Source organism: Engystomops pustulosus, unplaced genomic scaffold (assembly GCF_040894005.1).
Source record: "Engystomops pustulosus unplaced genomic scaffold, aEngPut4.maternal MAT_SCAFFOLD_177, whole genome shotgun sequence".
In the NCBI taxonomy this organism is placed as follows: domain Eukaryota; kingdom Metazoa; phylum Chordata; class Amphibia; order Anura; family Leptodactylidae; genus Engystomops; species Engystomops pustulosus.
In genome coordinates this window covers 24736-36434 of record NW_027285057.1, presented here as the reverse complement: position 1 = coordinate 36434, position 11699 = coordinate 24736, and the positions used below count along the sequence as shown (strand labels likewise).

The following is an 11699-nucleotide window of genomic DNA, read 5'->3' as shown; positions in this document are numbered from 1 at the left end:
GGGGTCAGCATGGGCGCTCTGACCCCTCTGTGACTACACCCCCATACACAGCGAGCTACCATGTCCTGTGTGTCCTGACACCTTTCTATCATAGCCAGCAGTGGTCAGGGGTCAGCATGGGTGCTCTGACCTCTCTGTGACTACACCCCCCATACACAGCGAGCTGCCATGTCCTGTCCTGACACCTTTCTATCATAGCCAGCAGTGGTCAGGGGTCAGCATGGGTGCTCTGACCTCTCTGTGACTACACCCCCCATACACAGCGAGCTGCCATGTCCTGTGTCCTGACACCTTTCTATCATAGCCAGCAGTGGTCAGGGGTCAGCATGGGCGCTCTGACCCCTCTGTGACTACACCCCCCCTACACAGCGAGCTGCCATGTCCTGTGTGTCCTGACACCTTTCTATCATAGCCAGCAGGGGTCAGGGGTCAGCATGGGTGCTCTGACCCCTCTGTGACTACCCCCCCATACACAGCGAGCTGCCATGTCCTGTGTGTCCTGACACCTTTCTATCATAGCCAGCAGTAGTCAGCGGTCAGCATGGGCGCTCTGATCCCTCTGTGACTACACCCCCATACACAGCGAGCTGCCATGTCTAGAGACTTGGCTCCCACAACCTGATCCCTGGTGGTATACAAGGACTATGCACCATGTTAGATTATAGGATTGCTCCTATACTAGGGGTAGGTGTTAGACAATTAAGACTGAAGACAAAACACGAGCACTAAAAAAACCTCCAAAACTTTATGAGCAGTAGTGGGACATGGATGGGATGGGTTGGATGTGCCTTCGTCTGACGCCGTGGTGCAGTTAGTCATAGTCCTAGTCTTATGTCCATACAACGCCCCCACCAGCAGGACCGCTCCGTGTAGATGCTTCCTCCTGCAGCATTGCGCTAACAATCTGCAAACTTGTTCTTCCTGTGAAATCAGGTCAGAATGAGAGCAGTTGGGTGGTCTCCTCCATGTGGTGAATACCACCCACTTGTCCCCACACATGGAGAGTACTGCGCCCCCTTGGGATATTCTGGCCACAGACCCCGGTGTTGTACGGTGGAATACACCAGTGCTGGGTCGGAGGCTTATTCTCGTCCTTCCATTAGAATCCTCCTGTACGGCTCAAAGTCTTCAGGAATGGTGTCTGCCGGGACAAGAAGACACTGAGTACAGCCACAAGCCCAAAATACACCTGCACAAACCTGCCCGCTGCACCATGGTCTCTGCACCCATATACACCCTCCATATGATGGTCTCTACAGCCACGCAACAGATTAGACTCCACACTACGAGTACCTCTGGTATGTCCGTCCTCACACCGTACTCCCCATTGGGTCACCTCTAGGCCCGTGTTCCCCATTGGGTCACCTCCAGGCCCGTGTTCCCCATTGGGTCACCTCCAGGCCCGTGTTCCCCATTGGGTCACCTCCAGGCCCGTGTTCCCCATTGGGTCACCTCCAGGCCCGTGTTCCCCATTGGGTCACCTCCAGGCCCGTGTTCCCCATTGGGTCACCTCCAGGCCCGTGTTCCCCATTGGGTCACCTCCAGGCCCGTGTTCCCCATTGGGTCACCTCCAGACCTGTACTCCCCATTGGGTCACCTCCAGGCCCGTGTTCCCCATTGGGTCACCTCCAGACCTGTACTCCCCATTGGGTCACCTCCAGACCTGTACTCCCCATTGGGTCACCTCCAGACCTGTACTCCCCATTGGGTCACCTCCAGACCTGTACTCCCCATTGGGTCACCTCCAGACCTGTACTCCCCATTGGGTCACCTCTACATCCGTACTCTCCATTGGGTCACCTCTACATCCGTACTCTCCATTGGGTCACCTCTACATCTGTTCTCTCCATTGGGTCACCTCTACATCTGTTCTCTCCATAGGGTCACCTCTACATCCGTACTCCCCATTGGGTCACCTCCAGACCTGTACTCCCCATTGGGTCACCTCCAGACCTGTACTCCCCATTGGGTCACCTCCAGACCTGTACTCCCCATTGGGTCACCTCTACATCCGTACTCCCCATTGGGTCACCTCCAGACCTGTACTCCCCATTGGGTCACCTCTACATCCGTACTCCCCATTGGGTCACCTCTACATCCGTACTCCCATTGGGTCACCTCCAGACCTGTACTCCCCATTGGGTCACCTCCAGACCTGTACTCCCCATTGGGTCACCTCCAGACCTGTACTCCCCATTGGGTCACCTCCAGACCTGTACTCCCCATTGGGTCACCTCTACATCCGTACTCCCCATTGGGTCACCTCTACATCCGTACTCCCCATTGGGTCACCTCTACATCCGTACTCCCCATTGGGTCACCTCTACATCCGTACTCCCCATTGGGTCACCTCCAGACCTGTACTCCCCATTGGGTCACCTCCAGACCTGTACTCCCCATTGGGTCACCTCTACATCCGTACTCCCCATTGGGTCACCTCCAGACCTGTACTCCCCATTGGGTCACCTCCAGACCTGTACTCCCCATTGGGTCACCTCTACATCCGTACTCCCCATCGGGTCACCTCTACATCCGTACTCCCCATCGGGTCACCTCTACATCCGTACTCCCCATCGGGTCACCTCTACATCCGTACTCCCCATCGGGTCACCTCTACATACGTACTCTCCATCGGGTCACCTCTACATACGTACTCCCCATTGGGTCACCTCTACATCCGTACTCTCCATAGGGTCAGCCGTACATCTTCCTGTACACCTGCTTACAATCCCATGTGGTTTCCTTTATACCCATGCCATGTGCTGGACCCCCCTTTTGCACTACCACAACCCCCACCATCCTCACTCCTTCTGGCCTTGTCCCTGTACCCCCGTCATGGGGCAGACTCACCATTACATCTATATTGTAGGTTGGACCAGATGATGTTTTCTTGAGAGAAGCAGAAGACCCCCAGTCGTCCTCCTCGCATGGTCGTATCTATGATCACCCCGGAATCGGCCACCAGGTCGGCGCCCTCATACAGCTTGACCCTGAAGGGGTGTGAGATGTGATTATTATTACGGGAGTACAGGGCACATCAGGCGGGTGGTGGCCCCCATCCTGGGCCCCCGGCCTCCTGCAGCATCTGGTTAATCTGCTTGCACACGTCCAGCTGTTGTGCCGATGAGCTCAGCCTTGGCAGCGGCACGGAGGGGCGTTATTCGGGGAGCCCAGCACGGGGTCACATCCAGGAGCAGTTCCCAGAAGCCGAGCATTGTTCCGCGGTTTTCCATATGAAAGGCGGCCGCTCGTACTACAGCCCCGGCATTCCTGACAGGGATTGTGTTACCGCGGTGATGTCCACAAGGACTTGGCGGCCGCGCTCCCCGCTGAGATCATCGCTTCAATACACAAGAAGAGGGAAGATTCTGCAGATTCGCGGTCACCCCCACCCCACACTGAGGGGGGAACTATCCCCTCGCTAACTGCAATAAATGAATGGACATTCTGAGGCCACAAGGAAAAGCGCCCCCTACAGGGGGAATATAGCAACATGACCCTCAAACTACAGGCAAATATGAGGGGCCCATCACTAAAGTACATCCATAGAACTGATGTAGCCTCCAGGGGCCGGTGCATGATATGGTACAGGCCACCTGGGGGGAAGGGTGCATGAGATGGTATAGCCCACCTGGGGCGGGTGCATGAGATGGTATAGCCCACCTGGGGGGAAGGGTGCATGGGATGGTATAGCCCACCTGGGGGGGGGGGTGCATGATATGGTATAGCCCACCTGGGGGAGGGGGTGCATGAGATGGTATAGCCCACCTGGGGGAGGGGGTGCATGAGATGTTATAGCCCACCTGGGGGTGGGTGCATGAGATGGTATAGCCCACCTGGGGCGGGTGCATGACCTGATGTATCCTCCAGGGGTGGGTGCATGAGATGGTATAGCCCACCTGGGGCGGGTGCATGAGTTGGTATAGTCCACCTGGGGCGAGTGCATGAGATGATATAGCCCACCTGGGGCGGGTGCATGAGATGGTATAGCCCACCTGGGGCGGGTGCATGAGATGGTATGGCCCACCTGGGGCGGGTGCATGAGATGGTATGGCCCACCTGGGATGGGTGCATGGGATGGTATAGCCCACCTGGGGCAGGTGCATGAGATGGTATGGCCCACCTGGGGCAGGTGCATGAGATGGTATGGCCCACCTGGGGCGGGTGCATGAGATGGTATGGCCCACCTGGGGGGGCAGGTGCATGAGATGGTATAGCCCACCTGGGACGGGTGCATGAGATGGTATAGCCCACCTGGGACGGGTGCATGAGATGGTATAGCCCACCTGGGACGGGTGCATGAGATGGTATAGTCCACCTGGGGCGGGTGCATGAGATGGTATAGTCCACCTGGGGCGGGTGCATGAGATGGTATAGTCCACCTGGGGCGGGTGCATGAGATGGTATAGCCCACCTGGGGGGGGGGGTGCATGAGATGGTATAGCCCACCTGGGGCGGGTGCATGAGATGGTATAGCCCACCTGGGGCGGGTGCATGACCTGATGTATCCTCCAGGGGTGGGTGCATGAGATGGTATAGCCCACCTGGGGCGGGTGCATGAGTTGGTATAGTCCACCTGGGGCGAGTGCATGAGATGATATAGCCCACCTGGGGCGGGTGCATGAGATGGTATAGCCCACCTGGGGCGGGTGCATGAGATGGTATGGCCCACCTGGGGCGGGTGCATGAGATGGTATGGCCCACCTGGGATGGGTGCATGAGATGGTATGGCCCACCTGGGATGGGTGCATGAGATGGTATGGCCCACCTGGGATGGGTGCATGGGATGGTATAGCCCACCTGGGGCGGGTGCATGAGATGGTATGGCCCACCTGGGGCAGGTGCATGAGATGGTATGGCCCACCTGGGGCAGGTGCATGAGATGGTATGGCCCACCTGGGACGGCAGGTGCATGAGATGGTATAGCCCACCTAGGACGGGTGCATGAGATGGTATAGCCCACCTGGGGCGGGTGCATGAGATGGTATAGTCCACCTGGGGCGGGTGCATGAGATGGTATAGTCCACCTGGGGCGGGTGCATGAGATGGTATAGTCCACCTGGGGCGGGTGCATGAGATGGTATAGCCCACCTGGGGGGGGGGGGGGTGCATGAGATGGTATAGCCCACCTGGGGCGGGTGCATGAGATGGTATAGCCCACCTGGGGGGGGGGTGCATGAGATGGTATAGCCCACCTGGGGGGGGGGTGCATGAGATGGTATAGTCCACCTGGGGCGGGTGCATGAGATGGTATAGTCCACCTGGGGCGGGTGCATGAGATGGTATAGTCCACCTGGTGCAGGTGCATGAGATGGTATAGTCCACCTGGGGGGGTGCATGAGATGGTATAGTCCACCTGGGGGGGTGCATGAGATGGTATAGTCCACCTGGGGGGGTGCATGAGATGGTATAGTCCACCTGGGGGGGGTGCATGAGATGGTATAGTCCACCTGGGGGGGTGCATGAGATGGTATAGTCCACCTGGGGGGGTGCATGAGATGGTATAGTCCACCTGGGGGGGTGCATGAGATGGTATAGTCCACCTGGGGCGGGTGCATGAGATGGTATAGTCCACCTGGTGCGGGTGCATGAGATGGTATGGCCCACCTGGTGCGGGTGCATGAGATGGTATGGCCCACCTGGTGCGGGTGCATGAGATGGTATGGCCCACCTGGTGCGGGTGCATGAGATGGTATGGCCCACCTGGGGGGGCGGGTGCATGAGATGGTATAGCCCACCTGGGGGGGCGGGTGCATGAGATGGTATGGCCCACCTGGGGGGGCGGGTGCATGAGATGGTATAGCCCACCTGGGGGGGCGGGTGCATGAGATGGTATAGCCCACCTGGGGCGGGTGCATGAGATGGTATAGCCCACCTGGGGCGGGTGCATGAGATGGTATAGTCCACCTGGGGCGGGTGCATGAGATGGTATAGTCCACCTGGGGCGGGTGCATGAGATGGTATAGTCCACCTGGGGCGGGTGCATGAGATGGTATAGTCCACCTGGGGTGGGTGCATGAGATGGTATAGTCCACCTGGGGTGGGTGCATGAGATGGTATAGTCCACCTGGGGTGGGTGCATGAGATGGTATAGCCCACCTGGGGGGGGGGGGTGCATGAGATGGTATAGCCCACCTGGGGGGGGGGTGCATGAGATGGTATAGCCCACCTGGGGCGGGTGCATGAGATGGTATGGCCCACCTGGGGGGGTGCATGAGATGGTATAGTCCACCTGGGGGGGGGGGTGCATGAGATGGTATAGCCCACCTGGGGCGGGTGCATGAGATGGTATAGCCCACCTGGGACGGGTGCATGAGATGGTATAGCCCACCTGGGGGGGGGGTGCATGAGATGGTATAGCCCACCTGGGGGGGGGGGCGCATGAGAAGGTATAGTCCACCTGGGGTGGGTGCATGAGATGGTATAGCCCACCTGGGGGGGGGGGTGCATGAGATGGTATGGCCCACCTGGGGGGGTGCATGAGATGGTATAGTCCACCTGGGGGGGTGCATGAGATGGTATAGCCCACCTGGGGCGGGTGCATGAGATGGTATGGCCCACCTGGGGCGGGTGCATGAGATGGTATGGCCCACCTGGGGCGGGTGCATGAGATGGTATGGCCCACCTGGGGTGGGTGCATGAGATGGTATGGCCCACCTGGGGTGGGTGCATGAGATGGTATGGCCCACCTGGGGCGGGTGCATGAGATGGTATGGCCCACCTGGGGCGGGTGCATGAGATGGTATAGCCCACCTGGGGCGGGTGCATGAGATGGTATAGCCCACCTGGGGCGGGTGCATGAGATGGTATAGCCCACCTGGGGGAGGGGGTGCATGAGATGGTATAGCCCACCTGGGGGAGGGGGTGCATGAGATGTTATAGCCCACCTGGGGGTGGGTGCATGAGATGGTATAGCCCACCTGGGGCGGGTGCATGACCTGATGTATCCTCCAGGGGTGGGTGCATGAGATGGTATAGCCCACCTGGGGCGGGTGCATGAGTTGGTATAGTCCACCTGGGGCGAGTGCATGAGATGATATAGCCCACCTGGGGCGGGTGCATGAGATGGTATAGCCCACCTGGGGCGGGTGCATGAGATGGTATGGCCCACCTGGGGCGGGTGCATGAGATGGTATGGCCCACCTGGGATGGGTGCATGGGATGGTATAGCCCACCTGGGGCAGGTGCATGAGATGGTATGGCCCACCTGGGGCAGGTGCATGAGATGGTATGGCCCACCTGGGGCGGGTGCATGAGATGGTATGGCCCACCTGGGGGGGCAGGTGCATGAGATGGTATAGCCCACCTGGGACGGGTGCATGAGATGGTATGGCCCACCTGGGGCGGGTGCATGAGATGGTATGGCCCACCTGGGGCGGGTGCATGAGATGGTATAGCCCACCTGGGGCGGGTGCATGAGATGGTATAGCCCACCTGGGGCGGGTGCATGAGATGGTATAGCCCACCTGGGGCGGGTGTATGAGATGGTATAGCCCACCTGGGGCGGGTGCATGAGATGGTATAGCCCACCTGGGGCGGGTGCATGAGATGGTATAGCCCACCTGGGGCGGGTGCATGAGATGGTATAGCCCACCTGGGGCGGGTGCATGAGATGGTATAGCCCACCTGGGGCGGGTGCATGAGATGGTATAGCCCACCTGGGGGGGGGTGCATGAGATGGTATAGCGCACCTGGGGGGGGTGCATGAGATGGTATAGCCCACCTGGGGCGGGTGCATGAGATGGTATGGCCTACCTGGGGTGGGTGCATGAGATGGTATAGCCCACCTGGGGGGGGGGGGTGCATGAGATGGTATAGCCCACCTGGGGCGGGTGCATGAGATGGTATGGCCCACCTGGGGGGGGGGTGCATGAGATGGTATGGCCCACCTGGGGGGTGCATGAGCTGACCTGATGTAGCCCACCTGGGGGGTGGGGGGGGTGCATGAGATGGTATGGCCCACCTGGGGGGTGCATGAGCTGACCTGATGTAGCCCACCTGGGGGGTGGGGTGCATGAGATGGTATGGCCCACCTGGGGGGCGGGTGCATGAGATGGTATGGCCCACCTGGGGGGGTGGGGGGGTGCATGAGATGGTATGGCCCACCTGGGGGGTGCATGAGATGGTATGGCCCACCTGGGGGGGGGTGCATGAGCTGACCTGATGTAGCCCACCTGGGGCCGGTGTGTGAGGTGCCAGCGGTACGAGGTCTTATCCTTCCAGCCGACGTTCCGGGGGTCCTTCCAGAGGAGGCGCACGTGCTCCGGCGTGTTCCCCGTGTGCCACAAAGCGTTGCGCATGTTCTCTCCAGGTCCAGTCTTTGACTTAACAGCCTAAAGGAGGAAAACATCAAATGTGGCATCACCAAGGGCGCAGGCGCACCAGCGGGTATAATACCGTGGGGGGGGGGCTGTATGTTATGGGAGGAGTCATGTATAATACCGGGGGGGGGCCTGTATGTTATAGGAGGAGTCATGTATAATACCAGGGGGGGGGGCCTGTATGTTATGGGAGAAGTCATGTATAATACCGGGGGGGGCCTGTATGTTATGGGAGGAGTCATGTATAATACCAGGGGGGGAGGGGCCTGTATGTTATGGGAGGAGTCATGTATAATACCGGGGGGGGGCCTGTATGTTATAGGAGGAGTCATGTATAATACCAGGGGGGGGGGCCTGTATGTTATGGGAGAAGTCATGTATAATACCGGGGGGGGCCTGTATGTTATGGGAGGAGTCATGTATAATACCAGGGGGGGAGGGGCCTGTATGTTATGGGAGGAGTCATGTATAATACCGGGGGGGCCTGTATGTTATGGGAGGAGTCATGTATAATACCAGGGGGGGGGCCTGTATGTTATGGGAGGAGTCATGTATAATACCAGGGGGGGGGCCTGTATGTTATGGGAGGAGTCATGTATAATACCGGGGGGGGGGGGGCCTGTATGTTATGGGAGGAGTCATGTATAATACCGGGGGGGGGGGCCTGTATGTTATGGGAGGAGTCATGTATAATACCGGGGGGGGGGGAGGCCTGTATGTTATGGGAGGAGTCATGTATAATACCAGGGGGGAGGGGGGGCTGTATGTTATGGGAGGAGTCATGTATAATACCGGGGGGGGGGGGCCTGTATGTTATGGGCGGAGTCATGTATAATACCGGGGGGGGGGGGCCTGTATGTTATGGGAGGAGTCATGTATAATACCGGGGGGGGGGGGCTGTATGTTATGGGAGGAGTCATGTATAATACCGGGGGGGGGGGGGCCTGTATGTTATGGGAGGAGTCATGTATAATACCGGGGGGGCCTGTATGTTATGGGAGGAGTCATGTATAATACCGGGGGGGCCTGTATGTTATAGGAGGAGTCATGTATATTACTGGCAGGGGGGGCTATATGTTATGGGAGGAGTCATGTATATTACTGGGGGGGGCCTGTATGTTATAGGAGGAGTCATGTATAATACCGGGGGGGGCCTGTATGTTATAGGAGGAGTCATGTATATTACTGGGAGGGGGGGCTATATGTTATGGGAGGAGTCATGTATATTACTGGGGGGGCCTGTATGTTATGAGATTGTATTGATTTTCGGGGCCGGGCACTGTGACCTTCGGCTACATATGTTATAAGCTTGGATCTGGTCCTGTATTTATGTGGTAAGCTGGGTTCTAGTCCAGTATCTATGTGGTAAGCTTGGTTCTGGTCCTGTATCTATGTAGTAAGCTTGGATCTGGTCCTGTATTTATGTGGTAAGCTTGGTTCTAGTCCAGTATCTATGTGGTAAGCTTGGTTCTGGTCCTGTATCTATGTGGTAAGCTTGGATCTGGTGCTGTATCTATGTAGTAAGCTGGGTTCTGGTCCTGTATTTATGCAGTAAGCTTGGATCTGGTCCTGTATCTATGTAGTATGCTTGGATCTGGTGCTGTATCTATGTTGTAAGCTTGGTTCTGGTGCTGTATCTATGTAGTAATCTTGGTTCTGGTCCTGTATCTATGTAGTAAGCTGGGTTCTGGTCCTGTATCTATGTAGTAAGCTGGGTTCTGGTCCTGTATCTATGTAGTAAGCTGGGTTCTGGTCCTGTATCTATGTAGTAAGCTGGGTTCTGGTCCTGTATCTATGTAGTAAGCTGGGTTCTGGTCCTGTATCTATGTAGTAAGCTGGGTTCTGGTCCTGTATCTATGTAGTAAGCTGGGTTCTGGTCCTGTATCTATGTGGTAAGCTTGGATCTGGTCCTGTATTTATGTGGTAAGCTTGGTTCTAGTCCAGTATCTATGTGGTAAGCTTGGTTCTGGTCCTGTATCTATGTGGTAAGCTTGGATCTGGTGCTGTATCTATGTAGTAAGCTGGGTTCTGGTCCTGTATTTATGCAGTAAGCTTGGATCTGGTCCTGTATCTATGTAGTATGCTTGGATCTGGTGCTGTATCTATGTTGTAAGCTTGGTTCTGGTGCTGTATCTATGTAGTAATCTTGGTTCTGGTCCTGTATCTATGTAGTAAGCTGGGTTCTGGTCCTGTATCTATGTAGTAAGCTGGGTTCTGGTCCTGTATCTATGTAGTAAGCTGGGTTCTGGTCCTGTATCTATGTAGTAAGCTGGGTTCTGGTCCTGTATCTATGTAGTAAGCTGGGTTCTGGTCCTGTATCTATGTAGTAAGCTGGGTTCTGGTCCTGTATCTATGTAGTAAGCTGGGTTCTGGTCCTGTATCTATGTAGTAAGCTGGGTTCTGGTCCTGTATCTATGTAGTAAGCTGGGTTCTGGTCCTGTATCTATGTAGTAAGCTGGGTTCTGGTCCTGTATCTATGTAGTAAGCTGGGTTCTGGTCCTGTATCTATGTAGTAAGCTGGGTTCTGGTCCTGTATCTATGTAGTAAGCTGGGTTCTGGTCCTGTATCTATGTAGTAAGCTGGGTTCTGGTCCTGTATCTATGTAGTAAGCTGGGTTCTGGTCCTGTATCTATGTAGTAAGCTTGGATCTGGTCCTGTATTTATGTGGTAAGCTTGGTTCTAGTCCAGTATCTATGTGGTAAGCTTGGTTCTGGTCCTGTATCTATGTGGTAAGCTTGGATCTGGTGCTGTATCTATGTAGTAAGCTGGGTTCTGGTCCTGTATTTATGCAGTAAGCTTGGATCTGGTCCTGTATCTATGTAGTATGCTTGGATCTGGTGCTGTATCTATGTTGTAAGCTTGGTTCTGGTGCTGTATCTATGTAGTAATCTTGGTTCTGGTCCTGTATCTATGTAGTAAGCTGGGTTCTGGTCCTGTATCTATGTAGTAAGCTGGGTTCTGGTCCTGTATCTATGTAGTAAGCTGGGTTCTGGTCCTGTATCTATGTAGTAAGCTGGGTTCTGGTCCTGTATCTATGTAGTAAGCTGGGTTCTGGTCCTGTATCTATGTAGTAAGCTGGGTTCTGGTCCTGTATCTATGTAGTAAGCTGGGTTCTGGTCCTGTATCTATGTAGTAAGCTGGGTTCTGGTCCTGTATCTATGTAGTAAGCTGGGTTCTGGTCCTGTATCTATGTAGTAAGCTGGGTTCTGGTCCTGTATCTATGTAGTAAGCTGGGTTCTGGTCCTGTATCTATGTAGTAAGCTGGGTTCTGGTCCTGTATCTATGTAGTAAGCTGGGTTCTGGTCCTGTATCTATGTAGTAAGCTTGGCTCTGGTCCTGTATCTATGTAGTAAGCTTGGCTCTGGTCCTGTATCTATG

At 56.0% G+C, this 11699-nt stretch overlaps 1 protein-coding gene across 2 annotated transcripts in view; it reads right to left on the bottom strand.

The window, feature by feature from the left end:
- Nucleotides 1-726: 726 nt before the first annotated feature.
- The window catches only part of THBS3 (thrombospondin 3), a 34766-nt gene continuing 23793 nt past the window's right edge, over nt 727-11699 (bottom strand). Inside the window, exons 20-22 of one of the 2 annotated variants that reach the window (XR_011851229.1) lie at nt 8175-8333; nt 2851-2990; nt 727-1141 (exon numbers count right to left, since the gene is read on the bottom strand). Coding sequence is in view for 1 of the 2 variants with exons in the window: in XM_072131938.1 (XP_071988039.1) it covers nt 1083-1141; nt 2851-2990; nt 8161-8333 (372 nt within the window). In the remaining variant the exon portion in view is untranslated. Of the gene's footprint in view, nt 1142-2850; nt 2991-8160; nt 8334-11699 lie in introns of both variants that reach the window. The other variant, XM_072131938.1, reaches the window with a different exon arrangement.